This window comes from Passer domesticus, chromosome 8, assembly GCF_036417665.1.
Source record: "Passer domesticus isolate bPasDom1 chromosome 8, bPasDom1.hap1, whole genome shotgun sequence".
NCBI lineage: Eukaryota > Metazoa > Chordata > Aves > Passeriformes > Passeridae > Passer > Passer domesticus.
The window spans coordinates 37,440,454-37,460,504 of record NC_087481.1 but is presented as its reverse complement, the minus strand read 5'-3'; the positions used below and the strand labels follow the sequence as shown (position 1 = coordinate 37,460,504).

At 36.8% G+C, this 20,051-nt stretch overlaps 1 protein-coding gene across 9 annotated transcripts in view; it reads left to right on the top strand.

The window, feature by feature from the left end:
• KAT6B (lysine acetyltransferase 6B) overlaps window positions 1-20,051 on the top strand; it is a 107,389-nt gene that overhangs the window by 33,401 nt on the left and 53,937 nt on the right. For all 9 annotated transcript variants that reach the window (XM_064430423.1, XM_064430421.1, XM_064430420.1 and 6 more), the window contains one exon: window positions 16,423-16,531. In XM_064430423.1, coding sequence (XP_064286493.1) covers window positions 16,423-16,531 — 109 coding nt within the window. The remainder of the gene's footprint in view (window positions 1-16,422; window positions 16,532-20,051) is intronic.

Sequence of the window (20,051 nt, the reverse complement as noted above, 5' to 3'; positions counted from 1 at the left end):
ACGTCTTGTCTCTCTAATTTCCCAAATCCCTGTTCACTACTGCTCTCTAGTCTGGGCACTGGAAGTAATGCTGATATTTTCACTGCTGGAGAGTTGGGGCATTGCTTCTTGCAGTTTTTGGGTGTCTGATTGGTGGTTATGTTTGGCACTGAAGTGCTCTGAAATTATGTGTTTTGGAGTGAAAATCAGTTCATTTTAGCTCCCATCTCATCCTCCTGTTAGATCCAAAGCTATTGTGTTACTTTTTCTTTGGAAAGATAACTTCTTTCTTTTTTTTTTTCTTCCTGAAATGAAGACTCTTGAGTGATTGTGAGGTGGAATATTAGTTTTGAGCTGGATCTCCTAACACTTGGTCTCCTAATTCTCAGATATTATCAGGCTAACCTGGATGAATGAGATGGCAGTGCTGCTGTTAATGTTTTCTGGGATTTGAGTCTGCTTTGACTTTTGCACTCAAATATTTTACTTTCATGTGGGTTCTTGTTATGCAGCTCCCTTAAAGAATGTGAAAGGCATCTTGAATATAGTGTGGAAGGGTCTTCTTCCCCAGTCATTATTATAAATGTTGTTATGTATTAAATGTTATTATAAATGCGTGTTGCTTAGCCAGTGTTTTGGGATCAGTAGTGGAGAATGGCAACACCTCCGTGTTCCTGGCTGTGAGTGTTGTGGTGCCTGGGATCCAATATGACTTAGGCTTGAGGGGTGATAGCATCTCAAAGGGTTGTATTTGCAGCAGTGAGCTCTTGAATCCTTGTTATCACTAAGTCTCACCAGTTTTTAGGGTTGTGGTACTAGGGTTAAGTGGCTTTTCTTCTTGCACTATGTCCTTATTTCCTACTCTGTAAAGATACAGTGGCACACACTTTGAGGAAGGCATCATGGAAGATCCTGTGTAGAGATCTCAATTGCTTTGTTCCATGTGTCTACAGAGCCTTCTCAGATATATGCAGCAACTATAACTTAGTTTGAGAAATCATATTGGCAGAGCAGTCTGCAGGACAGACTTTAAGAAATGCCAAAATTCATCCCCCTTCTCTGTACACTGTTGTTGCTGATTGTGGAATAAGGTTTGCTTCAGTATATAACAAGTCCAAACTCTGCCCTACAAGAACGTTGCAGTCTTGGATTTTCAGCATTATAACTTTAGCAGGTCACGTTAATTAGAGATAATGATACTAAGCTTATGGAGGCAAAAGTGGTTTCAGTATTATTCCTGTTCTACAAAACATAATTTATTTCCCTCTTTCCTCTTGGTGCATTTCTCTGCTGCTCTTTTATCTTAGCTATGAGATGTAATAGTCTTTCAGGAAGGTTAATATTGACAGAGAAACTTCTCCTGCCATCTCGCCATTACCCTTAAATTTACTACTAAAGCATGAATGATCTTGTCTTATGTTTACCTTCAGTCTTGCTTTATTCATCTTGTGATCAGATGGTTATGCACTTAATTGAGAAACTTCAAGTGGCAAAACAATTGAAGTGCTTGGCTGTAGTTGTCCTCAGTATCAAAATTGTGATGACATTGCAACAGAACCTGGTTGTAGCAGTTGCCTCCTTTGCCTTACATGCAGAATTCAAGTGTGTGCACCTGTGTGAAATACACATTTTTCCTTTCTCCTGCCTCCATGCTAATCTGGATATAAACCTGTTTTTTTGTCCAAGTTGTATATTTTGTTGCTCCAGCACATTTTGTTGTGTGTAATTGGGGAATTTAGGGGACCACTACATTAGATCAATTGGGTATAAGTTAAGCCTGGACATTCACAGAAGTTACTCAGTGCTTTATTTCTAGCATCATTAAATATTGTAACTTTTGATTTGTGGTTAGATTACTTAGATGGCAGTGGTAAGAGTTTGAAGCTCTGCCATGCTGTTCCTTTTGTGGAGCTACAACTGAAGAATTACCGGGGATTAGGTTTAAAAACTGTTCAGAAAGCAGAAAACTACACAAAAGACTTCAGTTCTTTAAATTCTTTCTTATGGTTTTCCTTCCTAGAGGGGTGATGGGTAGAATATTTAGAATGAAATAGAGATGCACTTTAACTTTCAACATAAATTACACATACATTATAATGTAAATGTATAGACAAACCCTTTTTTATAACCCAATATTTTCAGAAGGTCCTTTCATGCAATGGGAAGGTGTACATTAGAGCTGCATACTGTTTTTAAAAGGTAGTTTCAAGGACAAATGTGTTTTCAAAAATACAAAAAAATACAATGGTCTTAGGATTTAATGGGTTTAGAATTATTGTACACATTTATTAGTATGCAGAAATGCTCTTTCTAGCATTAGTTACTTCACTTGCTCAAGTAGCATAAGATCAACTTGAGTACTTTTGTGCACGTAAACTAGGTATGCAGAGATTGGTTGCTGTAGGAGACAAATGCTAAATGGTTTGGGGGCCTGAGACCATATTTTCAGGACACTGGAAAATTCCCTTTTCCCCCTGCTGTGGTCAAAAGAGCAATTTGGTTTTTCTGGTATCTTCCCTGGCCCTCCATCACATGGCCAAATATTTTTATTATCCTTTCTTTGTACTACACAGTCTGTACAGTTTTTATGTGTATCTAATAGGCATTATGAGTAAGTTAAAGGGTTTGGTTGCAAGGTGGTCACTTCTCAAACTGAAATAATATGAAGGCATCTCCTTAAATTCTTCCTCATAAAGCTGAATGAGTGGAAGGGTCAGTATAACAAGTTGTTAAAATTTTGATGTGAAACAAGGTCCTATAGTCTAAAACTGTGAATAGTGTATTAGTTGGTGGGTGTGTTGTCTCAACAATAGAATTGCTCTAGGATTACTTTAAAATACTAACCTGATATCTAGGGCAAATAGTGAACTTCTTTCAGTGAAATTTTGTTTGATGTAATCTCTGAGCAGATCAAGTGTAGATGAGTACACGTTGCTTAACTCTGCTAAGTCGGAGCATGGAATGAAGACTGACAATCACTTTTAAATTGCTTTATATTGCACGTGTCCCAGAAACTTCACTTCAACAGGAATTGCACAGTCCTCTCATTTTTGTTTCCACTGTACTTGGGAGTTTGGGTGGGAAGACGTTCCATGTCTCTGTAAACCTAGTCTTTAAGCTGGAAAGTTCTTTATGGAACCACTGCTGAGAATGAATTAGTATTAATTTATTATGTTACTTTCTCTGAGCTGGTGCCTTTTGATGACAAGTGTGCTGTAGGCTTCTCTCCTTTTTCCCCTGGTATCAGTTGGGGGACAGTTGTCTATGCTGACTTTGACACGGTGTCTCTCTGTGCAGAACTGAAGCCCAGCTGCATGTTCAGCCTCAGTTCCAAGGGATAGGGCCAGAGCTCCCAAGTGCTGGGTTCTCTTCAGTGGTTATTTAAGTGTTGTGTGAAGAGCAAAGAATTGTCCTTAAGGTTTGAGTTTTTTTCTAAATGGTGATTCTTTAATCAGCTATCCAGAGACAGTGTGAAAGGAACAAAATTACAGATCCAAACCAGAAACTGGAGGTCTTTATTGAATTATTATTCTAGCAGCTGTTTGTAGCTTTATGCAGATGCTTTCAATTAAATGTGACTTAGGAAAGCTGTAAAAATGTCCCAGTACGTTGTTCAGAATTGTAGTGGAAATAAATTTCAAGTGGGGGAATGTGGGATTAACTAATGCAGTAAGAGATTTATGCCCCTGTATAAACAAAAGTTGCAACATGGCTCTGACATCTTATGCAACTCTGTCAGGTGGTACCATTGTGATTTGTCTGCTAGTGGGTTGTGACTTTTACTTCTGTTTGGCTTCAGAGATTTTAGGCTTTTAGAGAATGTGCTCATGATGGTTGATACAAGGATTTATGCTTGAGAAAATCAAGAGGCTGCCCAGAGATTATTGAACCTCCATCCTTGTCAGTGTTCAGGACTGCAATATTGATTTGCTGTGTTTCCCTGTTGTCTGACTTGGCATCAATTTGTGGTTTTACACTGAATTTATCTCCTTTTATGGTGTATCCAGAGAAGATTCAGCAGAGATGTTCTGGGGAAAAGCCATTCATCTTAAGGTTTCCAGGAGTGTGTATAGGTTTGTATGGAGAATACCTTTTCCCTCAGCTGATGACTTCAGTATTCCATTATACTTTCATTCCACCTTTCCCCACCAAGCAGTGCAGATCCTCTAGAGGATGCTGGTCAGCAGACCATGAAAGATGCTCAGCAGGCTGGAGCATCTCTCCTTTGAAGACAGGACGAGAGAGTTGGGCTTGTTGCACCTGCAGAAGAGAAGGCTCCGGGGAGAATGTGTAGCACTGAAAGGCCTGTGGGAAGGGCTTTGTGCAAGTGTGTGTAGTGATAGGACAAGGGGTAGTGACTTTGCACTGAAAGAGTTGAAGAGCAGATTCAACTGAAATGGTTAGAGTAAGGTTTAGATTAGATACTAGGAAGAAATTCTTTACTGTGAGGCTGGTGAAGAACTGGAATAGGTTGCCCAGTGAAGCTGGGGATGTCCCATCCCTGTGAGTTTTCAAGATCAGGTTGAGTGCAGCTTTGGGCAAGGTGGTCTAGTGTAACACACACACACACACACACCCCGGTGGCAGGGGGTTGGAACTAGATGATCTTTAAGGTCCCTACCAACACAAACCATTCTATGATTGTGCAAATTCACATGAGTAGGGCAGATGTCTTAGTGAAAGTATTGATTTTTCCTAGAAAGCAGTGCTGGAGTAGTGACTGTATTGCACAAATAACTATGATTATGGACGGGGACATCCTTTCTCCCCGGAAACAGAAGTCTTACATTGTAGAAAAATACTCTTATAATGTCCTTCCTCCTGAAGAAGATAAAATGAAAAAGAAGTAGTAAAAAATACTTCCTTGTGTACCTGTGGGTAGTTATTGTGAAGGAAAATGTTGTTAGTGCGTGAAAGATCTCATAAGTAAAGTTGATGTTTTGGAGATATTACAGTGCTACTTCTTTCTCCTGAGCTTCTGGGAAAGAGCTGATGTTAGGAGACATCACAGAATCACAATATTAACAGCAGCTTTTGCTTACAGCTGCTGTTTGCTCTTCTGGTGGTTTATGATACAGAGATGTTCTTCACCTTGTTTTTAGTGTGGCAAGGGGTATGATATGTAACCAAGTTATTAGTTCTCATCAGTCTTTTCCAGCACTCTTTGAACAATGAACTTTACTTCACTAAATAACTGTCAAACTTACAATTTTTTCTCGTATGAATACTCAATCATTGAATTGCAATGATACAATTAAAAGGAATATAAATCTGCAGATTGTGTGGGCTGTCACTGATACAGGATTTGGAGGGGGCTTTTGAGAGCCTTTTTCGTAACAGTAGAAATTCCTGACTTCCTAAATCAACATTTCTGTCTGCCTGTATAGTTTTACTGTATCAGTTAGAGTGTCTTGGCTGTTTGGGGTTTGAATTTGTTATGAGAGGGGCCTGCAAGGAGGATTAAAAGTACATTCTCAAGAAAAATTGATTTTAACCTCTCTTTCTATATGATTTTCTTTAACATGTAGTTTGAGTCAATCAAGTATTAATTTATTGGCAGGTTGAAAATGTAGGTCTGAGACTGTTTTGAAATATAAAAGTGATCTGTACTTGGCCTGAGTGCTTGTAGATGTCTCCCAAACAAGAAATGAACCCATGGCTCTTACAATGAGGTTCCTGATCCCAGATAAGTGCCACAGAGTAAGTTATGTGATTTAGGTTTGTTTCTCAAGTTCTATCAAACATCATTTCCAGAAATAGTCTGAAATTTTAAAAAAGTAAGAAAGATTAGAGTGAGAAGTTAGTTTCAGTTGCTTGATTCATGTATTTTGGCTTTTAAGCTTTGCTGTGTTTTGAGTAATAAAGTTATACAGGGGGGTTGTGCGATATTAATACTTTCCCCTTCCTTTCCCCCCTCTTTTTCCTACTGTCGTCATGTTTTGTCACTGTCAAGTATAGATTTATTCAAGTGTAGATTTATTTCTCATTCAAACTGTTGTTTTTGTTGGCAGGAGCTACAAGCAAGTCTGTGAAATTATGTAATGTCTGAAAAGTTATGTTCATGATTAATTAGCCTATCACAAAACTATTTTAGTGTGTGTGGAATAACTAGATCATATTTTTTATTTATTTGGCGGGGGTAGAAGGCACTCTGGTCAGATTAAGGAACTTCAGAGTGCTTTGTATTAACTGTTCTATACATACCTGTTTACATTTGGAACATGAAATGTATACCTTTTTTATTAGTCACTTAATGTGAACCTTTTTTTTTTTTTAAGGAAATGAGTTTGAGCTGCAGGTATTCCTTTTTTCCCAAACTGTAAAATTTATAGTTGTTTGCTTAAAACTGAACGCCGTTTAAATGGCATACTCAAAGAAAATTTGCTGGAAGTTAAAAAATGTGGTAAGGCTATGTTAGTTCTGAACTGTGTGGACATGAATAGCACAGCTCTCATAGCAGCGGAGTCAAGATCTCGAGCAGAATTTGAAGTGTGGAGGGAATTTTCTGTATTATTGATGCCGCAGGGCTTTCTCTTTGCTTCTCCTCCACCAAAAAAAAAAAGTATCCCAGTGGAGTTAGGTTATAATCTGAAAATTCAAAAGTATGGGTATTGAACCTTTCAGATGTTGATTTATTTGTTAAGATTTCTTGCTAGTAATGAAGACATCTAGGTTTTATTGTAAGCATCAAAATAGAAAAGATGTCTTCTGTGGTTTCGGCTATAAAGAGGTCTTACTACCTGTTACTGAAGTGATCATATTTTAGACAAGTCGTTTTCAAAACTTTTTCTGTCCTCTTTGAAACTTCTGATTTGCATCACTCAAGTACAATTTCACAAATCCTTGCTTTTTGTAAATTTAAAGGAGATACTGTGCCCATCCTAAATGTAATTACTCATTTAAACCAGCTTTGCAGTTAAAAAATACGGTATATAACTTCTTGGTTTCACTAAGTTGACAATATTTTCTTACAGTGTGTAAGTGTAAATGCTTAGTTGTAAATACTGGACACATAAGGCATGAACAGACAGGAGCTGTAAATAATAATTTTATTTAGACTATTAAGAAACAGCGGAATAGTCAATCTTCTGGTTGTGTCTCAGTATCTACTATCTACTTGGTGCTTCAGAGTGGTTAAGGGAGGTACTTTGGTCATACGATCCTATATGGCGGCCTAAAATATGTTCTCTCTAGGGATAAGGATTGCAGGCTTCATTGCAATGATCAGATTTTTGTTGTATTTATCTGTTGGTGCTAAAACAGCTGAATAGTGCATGCACAAACTGAAAAATGAAATATAAACTGTGTAGTTTACTTGTCTCTTGGTCTTACAGGCTAATCCAGTCCTAAAGACTTTTCAGTGAGTTATGCAGGGTAGCTCTTGTCATGCTGCTTGTCCATTTCCTGTGTGGGAAGGAAGAGGCAAAGGAATCATCTTTGCACAGAACATTTTGTCATGAAGTGGATTCCTGCAATGTGTTTTAATGAGTATATAATTGTGTATATACTAACCATGCTCTGCACTCATTTGGAATTAGATGAAAAGTGTTTTTGCAGTTCCACTGCACAAGAAAATTTGTAGTAGAAGTAGTTTCAGTATTTCTAGTGAGAGTTTTACTTTAATGGCCAGGGCCCTTAATTGTGAATGGTGCTGTAGGTAGAAGTCATTTCACAGGTTAGTTCTTCTACTGGATGGAAGCAAACAGGAACTGCTTCCTGTCAGAGATGAAAGGAGGTTAATTCTAGAAGACTTCAAATTCAAACTTGGGTATGGTCCAAGAGTGCTCTTAGATGGATTTGCTAAGTCATAATTTCTTAATTCATTCTTTCCTTTGGTTTTGCCTTTTTGTTGAAGTTGCTTATCACCTTCTGTAGGCTATTGCTGGTTTTGAAGCAGAGTGTAACTACCTTTGAAGCACTGTTTAAAAGTCCCTCATGAAATTACTGTCAACAAGCTGCTGACTTAATGAACTTTATGACCTTGCTCCTGTCCTTTTCTGTGTCCTTTTGCACAAATGCTGATGCTGGAATTGCCTTGAGTAATATGGCAATTTAATATTATTGGTAGGACAGAGAATGGCCTCATGGGCTTCACAGACTTTAATATTTGGAAATAGTGTAGGAGATAAATTTGAACCAGTGCTTGAGAGCCTCACTGGATTTGTTTCTAAAAGCCACGCAATAGAAGTTGCTGCAATAATTTTTTTTGACTTTCCTCTCTTCCCCTCTAGTTCCCTAGCTTAAATATAATACTTAAGGCAAATTTTAAGCCTCTTTCCTTCAAGAGACTTTTATTTTATATACTAGGCCTACTTGAAAGCCTTTCTAAGAAAAACTGGTCTTCTGTGAAATGTTTACTGGCTTTGTTCTGAGCTGTTCAAGCTCTGGTTACATCACATGGCTAATTAGTGCTTTATTATATTCTAAGGGAGATTATTTTACTCTATTTGTAAAATGATCTACAGTGATCTGAGTTTTTAATTGTGAAATTAAAATTATACTTTTTGATTTGGGAGGTTGTGATTTCTTGATAGTATGTCACTATTGATCATGATTTATACATAGGAAGAAGCAGAGACTGACAAAGCAATCTGTGTCATTTATTGGAAGTTCCAGCCTCTTAGGTGACTCCTTGGGGTACAGGGCTACCATGCCTATTCACTTTATTATCCTCTGCTATGGATTTCAGCACATGGTCAAGAAAAAAAGAAAAAACTGCTGCTTTCCAAAGTCTTGTGTAAAATGCACTGTATATGTACTTTACAGAGCTGGCAGATTTTCAATGGCTTTGTGTCTTGGGCAATGGCTTGTAAAGGTAAATTCCTGCAAGTGATTTCAGTGTCTTGACTGTTGAATAAACTGCTTTTCTTCTCTCAAGAATAAAGTTCAGTTCCTGTCAGGGGAAAAAAAAAAATGAAGCTGTTAGCATTTAATCAGCTGTTTGTCCACATCCTCTTGCTTCAGAAAGAACACCAGGAATGACTTCATTTTTAAAAGAATAAACAGATAAATCAGTAGATTTCCATAACTTGTATTACTCTGCAGCTCACCTGGTAGAGAAGAATCCTAGTTGCCGGCGTTTTTTACTAGATAGAAACCAGTGACTAAAAATTAAATGCTGCTGCTTGTTCCCTGTAAGAATATGAACTCAGCTGTGTCATTTTTCTACTACTTAGGCCTTGGTTAAGAGAAGTGGCTGTGTTATTTAGAGTGATGTAATTTATATACTGCATTTGCTCTTAAAATAATTGTGGAGAAAGGATGTCAAGTTATACGCATGAATTAAAATGAAATACTTTTTTGTTTAAAAACCCAAAATGTATACAACAAAAACAAAATGTATGTGTTCTCTATTTGAAGCTTCTATTTTGTAATTATATCAGTGGAAGAAAGCTAAAAAATATTTCTCTTGTAATCACATATCAGGTTCTGGAATTTGTGGCCATAATAATTTTGCTTTGGTCCTAATATTTTTCCCTTATATGAGGCAACTAGGCAGGATATGTCTTGACTTTGTGCAGAAATTCACCTACTTCATCTTGGAGTAGAACAGGGCTCTGCTTGTTTTATTTAGAATTGCATTTCAAACACTAGCCCAGTTTCAAAAAGCCCTGCTTCTCTACTTAGTATCCTGCTATTCAAATCTAGATTGTGCTGACAGTAAATTTGCCCCAAAGAGTAAACTAGATAAAATATGCATATGATCAATTTAATATGCAATTAAACATTTTCCCTGAGCAATTAGCATCAAGACAACTAATAATTATCCTGTGCCACACTGCAAACATTATACGCATTTATGTAAGATGACTTTGGTAATAAGTTATGGATAAAAATATGCATATATACAAACATCTGAGTAAACATAATATCATAGCAGTGAAGCATGTGCTTTTCATACTGGAGTTTATTTAATCTGTGTAAAAACAATACATTTCGGCAAAGAATATAAAAGTTGACGTGGCCATGGGATCATGGTCTGTGAATTGCACCCCAACTTATCCTTGTGGTTACGTGTATCACCTGCTTCATTCCAGTTGCAGTGCAGTAAAAGATAAAATTTGGAGTTGGAAAATGCAATCCCATTTGAACAACTGTATAGACATGTGACAAAAAACAGTGGATAGCATGTTTGGAAGTCTCCTAAGACAGAGATAAAGAAGACATTGTGGAAATTAGCACATGATGAGCAGGATTGTTGAAAGCTAGATACATATAATGCACTTTACCTCTGAGTTAGGCTTCAGTAATTCTGTGTGTCTGTTGAATCTGGACTGTGGTTGAAAAGCCTCCCTTCTGTAAGTGTAGAGGCTTTACATCCATTCTGTTGAAAATGAAAGCTGAGCCTCCAGAGGATCAGGACACTTAGCTGTATTTTTGAGCTGCTGCTTTGCACCTTTCTCTAGATGTTTTCTGTGCTTGCTTAAGATGGTGATTTTTCAACAGAAAGTGAAATTTTAATATTTTCTGTGGATATAAATGACAAATGAAACATGAATGCAGGTTGGCTTATGTGCAGCTAATTAAGTCTAAGCTAATCTAGTATTTCTCTTGCAGTTAGATGGCTTTGGGGCTGGTGAATGCAGGAGGATAGGAAAGGTTTTAAATTTACTCTTTTTGCATAGTTTTAGTTATCTCTGATGGTTACCTTGTATATCACAAAGCTCTTAGAGAGATATCCTTTCAAAGTACAGGAGGGAGGTGTGAGCAGAGAAAGCCACAAAGCCACTGTGTAGTAAGGAAGTGAATTTTATAAAAAACAAGGCACACAAACCTGCTATCTAGCAGTGATGATAATCTTTGGAGAGAAGAGTAGTTTCAGTCTGTAGTTTTTCCTCAATACACACCATTTATGCAGTTAGTTGATTTAAAAGTGTAATAAAGAAAGTTCACAGCCTGGTCAGTCCTCTCTTTTTGGAGCTGCCCTTGTACTGGCCTTTGCTTTGTGCTCTTTGAATGTGTAACTGCTACATTAAGGTTTGTAGCAGGTGTAATTTTTCCACACTTCTGCCTGTCAGGATGTGTTTACCAAGATTTGAGGTAGTGTGTATTGTTTACCATGCTTTGCAGGCCTGTACGACTAATATGGGAACTACTGGATAAGTTAGCAAGTTGTTTTAAAAATTTGGAATTTAGTTTAAGTTATTGTTCCTGAAACAGGATTTTCAGATGTGGAAAGTGAACTGTTTTGTACCCACACAGAATGGATGCAGGAAAGGTATTGCAGCTGAAAGTGCTCACAGAACCTGGTCTTGTCTGGGACCAAGAGCAGCTGCTTCAGTAGATGAGACAGAAATCAGTACCTGTTGCTGATAAAGCTTTTGCTTTTCAGTATTAATATTTTAAAACAGTATTTAGAGATGCTTCTGGCAGTATTTCATGTTCAGAGGCTTTGTTTTTTTCAAACTATGGTGAAAAAAAATAATGCAGATAGCCCTCGAAGGTACTTTGTGGAAATGTAGGTGTTCTGAGGAAGCCAGCTTGCTGCTTCTGTCCTTCCTAAGGCTGGAAATGGGCTGGGACCAGGGCAGTGGATCTGTATTGAAGGTCATGGCAGCTTCACTTCTCAGTAAAACCTGCCCCTCTCTCCTGGTAACCCTGTAATGACTTACATGCTGTTTCTGTTCATAGGACAACAGAGATCTAATGTTTGGGTGTCATGTGTAAGGATGTGTTTTCTGGCAGGTAGTCAGCATGTTGAGGTGGTTCTGAAAAGGCATGGAGAGCAATTGCAAATGGGAGCAGTTGAGGTTTTTGGTTTGCTAGTAAAATTTCTTGGGAGAGTGCGTGAAACTTTTAATTTCTTTTAATGTGTGCATAACACTTAATGAGATAGCACTTAAGACTGTAATTGTGTGTACACAGCTAATGCCTAACAGTTTTCAGACAATCTGTTTAAAACCTCAGAGTACTATAGCAATGCAAATAGGAATCTGCTTGCTTTAAGTGGGATTTATAGTTTTGGGGACATTTGCCTACTCAAAAATAAAGTAAAATAAAACTTTTCAGGACTTAATGTGACTTCTTTGGAAGTGAGATGTTAGAACGTACTAAATGCTTTAAGAATTTCATGGTAACTATAAATATATTCAAAAAAGCATATAAATTCCACAAGCACAGAAACTACATAGGAAAAAAATTGTTTTGGGCCTTAGTTCTGGACAAGTTCTGGCATAAGGTAACAGAAATCCAGCTGAATTTTTACCAAGGATTGATTTTGTGCTGGGGCAAAGCCTGTTAGTTTCTCAGAATAGATAGCTATGAGTCATTAAAATAAACAAAATAATTTACTGGTTGCATAAACGACTTCTAAGTCTTTGCTTAAACATGGACACTGCACTAGGTTAACTAAATGCTGGCACTATGTTGCTATTTCTGAATTCATGATGATACGAAAGGTGTCCTTGCCCATGGCAGGGCAGTTGGAATTAGATTTTTGTTCTTTCTAACCCAAACCATTCATTCTATGATTCTTTATTTTTTGTGGAGCAGTCAGAATGCTGAATATGTAAAGACTGAGCAGTAAGGATAGTGGCTCCTTAATATTTCACAATGTGTAAACTATGTCAAATAGTTAAAATGCTTTGGGGTTTTCTAGGGGCTCTGGGGTGGTTTTTTCAGTTGGATAAATTACAGAACACTTATTGAAGGCACTAAACAAATATTTTTTTAATGTTTAGTTTTTTATGTGTAGCAGAAACTTTTATTAAACATGTTTTTTATTCTTGTGTTCTTTAGTGACTGAAATAATGAAGCTATAAACAAAATTTAGTGTACACACATTCATGTATTTTTAGTGAAAACTGTTTCAAGTGTTAGAATAATCACAGTCAATTACTGTTTGGAATAATTTTGAAATTATAAATGCTGTAAAATTGGATTTTGGTGGTGTTTTTTGGTGATACAATATTGTCATACAGTACATGGTTTTAACACTGTTTAGAGGATTGATGGACTGCAGTTGTATGAATGATGTTTTGAGGATTGATTGACTATGGCAGTTGAATGTGTGATGTTTAAATAAGTACAGTTCAATTTCTACTTGGAAAGTAAAATAGAAACCCAGCCTGTTCATAGGTGCTGAGTTGATGGTCTGTTATAGCTCCATGGTGTGTCTATCTTAATTTTTTTTAAATCCACTTTCCTGACTACTCTATGTGCAACTTAAATTTCTGAGTGCATGTTGACATAAGGGATGAATTTTCTGTAAATTTGCTCTTACTCCAGTTGGGAATACAGTTATTAGAACAAGGCAGTCTGTTGAATTTGAATGTTCAGTTTCTAGTAACCTAGCAAACTAAATTGTTTTGCAAGTTGTCATTTACCTTATTCACAGAATTAAAGGGATGAAAAATTTGTCTCAGCTTATTAGTTCTGTTGAAGCAATAGTATGTTACTGGGTAAGAGTTATTCAGACCTGCCTTGTGAGACAGAGCAGACACCATACTCCTAAAGCTTTTATAACACAAATATTAAATATTAACACCAAAAGTATTACTGGCTCATCTGGTACAAAATACTGTAGTGTTGAATAACTGACTTGAATAGAACTCCTACTGTAAGAGATGAAATAGAATTAACCTTCCTGAAGACTAAGCATTGTTTTTCCAAAGATATGTGATGGCTATATTTTAGAAGATAAACTACTGATTAGAAAAATAGATTAATTTCTCTTAGAGCTCCCTTTGATTAAGGTAGGGGGTGCATTGCTGTTGGATGATGTTCTGCTGCTGTTAATCAACAGCTAAAAAATTGCACCAGCACCCTCCCCCCCTCAAATTAACCCCAAACACCCTGAGTTTATGCTAATTGAGACAGTTGTGAGCCAGAACTAATACTACCAGTATGAATCCAGGCTTGCTTGGACTGTGCAAGCTAAAGCAAATTGAAATGTCTTGTGTACTGTGCTGACAGGAGTGTGTGTGTGTTCGTAACTTTCAGCAGTTGAGAGAACAGACCCTGTAATACAGTTATGAATGTAAATGGCTTCAAAGAATATACTGGAGCCTGTAAGCTTCTTGGAAACTTGTATATGAGGTGATAGGATTTGCAAGCTCGTTGTGATTAGTTTTGGTATGGGAACATCAGTCTTTGTAGCCCTGAACTGCCAACAACCTTTGTCCTTTATTTTACCTTCAGAAAAAAAAAGGGGGGATGGGGTGGGGTCATGTTTGAAATAGGGAAGTAAATGAATGTTGGCTAATGGCCATGTCTTTTCCTAGAGCAAAAAAAATATCTTGGAAAGATAGATGAGATTCTGGGCCTGGATTTGAATGATATGTGAAGCTTTGTAAATTATTTATCAGCACAAGCCTTTTTGAAATGGCTAAAGCACTGTTACATTGAAGGGAAAGAGAATGGTATGGTTGCCAAGAGGAGATTTTTACGGGATTTCACTAAAAGAATAATCTGTCTTTTAAAACTATCTGTATTAAGCTTTAAGTAGCAGTTAAGAAATGTCCACACAATGCTGCAAAATCTGTTTGAATAGCTCTGGACCCTTTTTCTGCTGCTGATTATTAGCATAGTTTATGTATTTTGGGTTTTTTGTTAGCATCGTTTTGCTCCAGTGACATATCTGATGAAAGCAAAATTATGGGAAAGATCTCTTGAATTATATCTGAGTGGCAAGAATAGTAACTAATTAATTATTTCTTATTTTATTTATATATATATGTTACTTTTATCAAGTGAAAAGTTCTGCAAGTAGTATTTCCACCTATAGAAATACGGATCTTTAGAAGGATCTTCAATGAAATCCTCCTAAAACTGACAGCACTTTTTTGAAGCAAGACCATTTTTGAAAGCTATTTTATAACTTAAATGGTTGTTTTTATCCAAGTAGCAATTGCATATTTCAGCTAACCATATAATCCATAATGGGGACCTCAGTAAGACAAAAGACTGCAGATGATGTTTGTTCTTACTGGTTATAAGGCAGTTACAGCAGTTCCCTTTCGGAGATGATGGAAGAGAACACACATCTCCTTACTTATGAAAAGTTCAGCTCTGTTTATATTTTATGTATATTCTTTGGGGTATACAAGTATGTCAATATTTCAGTAATTGGATTGTGAAAAGTTGAACAGTGAGCAGACCTGCTGAGGTCTAAATTTTCAGAGAAAGTACAGTGCCTTGGGGTATGTTTATATGGAAGTATGTTTATGTGTGCTCCTCTTCTATGGCTAGGACAAACTTACTTTCCTGGTGTCAGCATTCTTCATGCTGCTTGACTTAAAATGATCATAAAGCTTAATAACATAAAAGTAGTTTCAATTTTTCTGTGTTATATTGTGTTGAGATATAGGGGCATATCACCATGGAACTAATTCTTTCACAAGAATACCCTTAAAAACAAGCATTCCCCTCTTCCCAGTTCTCTAATGGAATACAGATTTATAGGTCAAGGGAAGATAGCCCGCCAGCTTTCAAAGTATTATAGCATAAAGTGGAAATGGAAAATGAAGGTAAAGCCAATAAATGATTGCTTTGATATGTTAAACTAACAGCATTGCCTACCTGAGTCTGGAAGCTGTGAATTCACAAAAGAAACCATTTTAATCTGAGTTATTGTGATACTCTCTGCTAAACGGTACTCTGTTATTTGACTATCCCACTTGGGAGAAATAGTTGCATATAATTTTATTTGTTACAGACCTGTTTACAAATACTTCCATGTAGTCATTAATACATTAATATTTTGGATGTTGCAGGTTAGTGTTTTCTTTAAAGCTGTAAAATGTTATGCGGAAACTATATAATAAATATTCTCTGATCGTTTGTTATGTAATTGATAAGGAAGATGGGAAGTAAAACTTGTATCAGTTCTGAAGTAATTCTCTAAAGAGTTCTGTGTATTGCTTCTAGACATTGAAAGATTTGTATATTTTTTATTATGAATGTCTGTCAAAGCTGATGGGACTCATCACAGTGTCATGGATAACTCTTGATCTGTTAAATCCAGAGCTTTTACCCTAAAATGGTAGTTTCAGAGGAGGGTATGAGTTGTATTGAAATTCCAAGTAATAAAGTATGTCTTGAATTTGAGTTTTTGTCTTGTGTAAAGGAACTATATTTGTCTGTAATCAAGACTAGTTTGCATCTTTGAGTTGTGTTTGAAGAACAAGCAATTGTGTTCTGGAGTTGCAATTGTGTGCAAGAACAGTGTCCCAAGTTCTAATTTTTCCTTGTTTTGTTAACACTACTCTTGTATTGGAGACATTTACATGCATTAATATACAGGGTGGCTTATTCTGGGCCAGCTTGAAGTTTATGAAGCATGTGAAGATGAAAACTTTGTAACAAAGTTAGTAAAGTGGACATTTGCCTTGCCAATTAGTGTGTACTACAGCAAAATACAAAGTAAAAGCCTTGGAGGCTGGTGGGTTTTGGTTTGGGCTTTTTTTTTTTGTTAGCTAACTGTCTGTTTATTTTTAAATCTAGCCACGAGCTGATCCCATCCCAATATGTAGCTTTTGCTTGGGAACGAAAGAATCAAATCGTGAAAAAAAACCAGAAGAGCTCTTGTCTTGTGCAGATTGTGGCAGCAGTGGTAAGTTGGCTGAATTTACAAATACTAGAAATGTTTATGTTTTAGTATGTCTTCTAAGAATATTTTAAACTTGTAAACCTTATCCTCTCTTTGAACAAACATAGATCAAGAACTGAAACCAGGGGGACAGAAGAATTTGTTGTTGTTTTTCTTGGTTGGTTTGTCAGTTTTGGTTTTGTTTGGTTTTTTTGAACTAAAATTTTGTCATCTTTATAATCAGGATAATTACAAGTGAGAAGTATGAATTCATCTTTATGTAAAAGTACAGATCTGATGAGTAAATTGAGAGGGGAAAGCCACACTTTTACAATACAAGAATTCAGTTATTGTTTGGGATGTATGTTGGCTCTGAAAACTCAGTTTTGCATTGTGACATCAAAAGATGATCAAGAATTTTGCTTGCACAGATTTGCAACATTTCAGAAGCTGAGGTATGATCACAGTAATAAAGACTATGTAGCAGTCTTTGCTGCTCTACATCTTGTGTATCCAATTAATTTTTTATAAAATTATTGTGTTACTCAAGAGGGAATTTGAATGATATTTTAGGTAACATAGCACATACCCCATGAGGTGGGCAGCTGGTTACTTGTCAGGCACAAGACAATGCCACTACTGACTGCATGTACCTTAGCCCTGTGTGTTGCAGCAGCTCTTGCAGGCTGTGGCTGTTCCTAACGCAGGTGCTTCTCTGCTCTGTGGTGGCCAGTCTGGGGCCCGAGGCAACAGCCTGAGCTTGTATCAGGGGAGTTTGGGAAAAGCTTCTTCCCCCAGAATGTGGTTGTGCACTAGAACAGGCTCCCCAGGGCACCAAGGCTGACAAAGCTCAAGAAGCATTTGGACAATGCTCTCAGGGCACATGGTGTGACTCTTGACTCCTGCCCCTGTGAAGGGTCAGGAGTTGGACTTAGTGATCCTTGCAGGTCCCTTCCAGCTCTGCATATTCTGTGATTCTGTGCATCTGGAGCCCATGAGTATCATCATTTTGTAGGTATGCTATGATAGCTATGGCAGTTCTCAGGTCAGGCTACATCAGTACTTGAGTAAAAATAAAACACTACGGATAAAAACATGTTTTCAGTTACTCAGGATATGTTATTGATTGTCTGCTTCCCAATTGTCATCCTGACAGTTGCTTTGTATTTTAGCCAGTGTATTTTTTAGTATATTTTAGTCAGTTATTATACTCTGAAATAAGAAAATTACTTTTTTAACCCAGTATGCCAACAGCAAACCTCATAAATTTAAATTGTCTTGCTTTAGTGGTTTATAGGTCATAGGTCTCCTCTGTTTTCAAATCTGTTTTGTGATATTTGTAATATTAATACTTGGTTAGACTTTGGTGCACAGAGTTTACATTTATCAGGTGAGCTCTCAGCTACTCTTCTATTGTGTAATAATTCCCTGGTGGGTCTTAAGACACTTTAGAACTGGAAGTCTTGACTTTCATGGATCAGCTTCTATTTGAATTAACACCGATACATTCTCTCTGCCTCATTAAGACTAAATTATCTTTAATTAGTTCCTCAGATGTATTAGATATAAGGAATGAGATGGTGAGACTGCCAATCAGTTTGCTGGATGGTTAAACTTTAGCTACTGATGCCTAACTAAAATAAAAACCAATTTCAGTGCAATTTATAAATAACAAAACTTCACTCAAGTGGAGTTTTATTGTAATTGGATTTGTAATTTTGCACATTGCAGTGTATCTCAAAGCTGGTCTTGCTGTCTAACAAATAGAAAAGAAATTGCATGTTGTGCACAGCAAGCAAATTGTTCAGTTGATCAGAGATTAAATTGCAGTGCCCACTACTGGCATGCCTGTTTTCCCTTTTTGTTTTTGTGTCAAGTCTCTTTTGTCTTTTCAGGTAGTGCTTGTGCATTCTGAAGGCAGAAACTAGCTGGATAACTAGCTGCACATTTTTGTGGTGTTTAGGGGGGAAAAGTATTTGGGTAGTAGAAATGAAGTGCACTGCCATGTCAGTTGGCACAGAGGGCTTTCTCAAGAAGTAAGATGAGGGATGTCAGATGTGAGAAAACAAATCCCATTACAGAAGCAGACATAGTTCCTCTTGGTTTTGATTGGGTTTTGTAGTTTGGGGTTTTTTTTTCTCTCCTGCTTTTTTCCTATCTCTTGATTTTGCAAAATCAATATACTTGAGAACTGGAATTGAACTCTGCTTCTGTTTTTCCAAGCAAGATGTGCAGAAGCAATTAAAGATTAATGCTGCTGACAGATTTTTATAAGGGTTTGAAATTGTAGAATGAGGAGGGAAAACATTGAGTGACTGGAGAATTATAATAAATGTTTTTTAAAAGGGGCAAAAATAGCAAAAAGTAGAATACCTATGGGTATTCTCCCTTCAAATTATGTTGCAGTATGTTATCCTGAGTATGTTATCCTGAGGAGGCAAGAGGGTTACTGGTCAAAGACAGGTAGAAAAGGCTGGAGAGCAGAGCAACAGAGACACTGGACTCAGGTCAGGAGGAACTGGGACAGAAAATATTTGGAAAGAACTGGACAGAGATGGCTTTCTAAATAAGATACAGGGTATGCTTAAGTAATAATGGAATTTAGAAGTTGTCTTAATTATTGCTGTCTGTATAAGGATATTGGGTTAGTTGAATAAAATGAACTGCATAGAAACCTGCAGTTGGAAGAAACTGGTACATCCCCAAGACAGATGCACTGACCATCTCTGCTCATAGCTAGTCTCCCTAAATAATAATAACAACAGTTTCTACCTAAAATATTATCAGACACAAGTTGAGGGGTATTTTTTGGTAAATTATCTTACACAGTAGTTCCCAGCATTTGTGTTTAAGTTAAAAATAACTAGAGATATTGGCATAACTGATTTAGCACTGTGTTTAATAGTAGTCAGTGATCTAATGCTTGTTCTTTTAAAAGACTAGCTTTTTCATCAAATCCTTTAATGAATAAAGAAGGCCGAGCTTTGTGAGGAAGACACAAAAGTGGGCAGGTTTAAGAAATTGCCTTCAACCACAAAGGAATGAGACCCTCACTTTTGACTTCCTGATCTCGCCTATTTCTGCCACGTCAGTTTATCACCAATCTGAACCATTTCTAACATGGATGAACAAATTTTGAAGTGTTTCATTTTAAATTAGGCCTGTATGTATTCCTGGTTAAATCTTTCAGCTTGCAAAGGTCTAAATTTCCAGTAATTTGGTAAGCTTGTTTGGTACATTAAAATATTGATGCTACTGAGTTTTAAAAGAAAGTCACATGGTGGAACCAGGAGAAATTACAGTTTAAACTTCAAACTAGTGTTGGAAATCTCTTGGAGTTTTATCAGCGTCTACATATGGAGAAGATAGTATGTTTGTAATTCCAGTTTAGATTACTTAGAGCTGAAACACGGCAAATTTGGAAGCCCAAAACATGCTTTCCTTCAGCTCTCAAATTTATTTTAAAAAAACTAGCTGTAAAATCAATGAAGGCCACTGTAACTTCAACTGTCTATTGAAATCTGTTAAACTACAAAATCTGTAT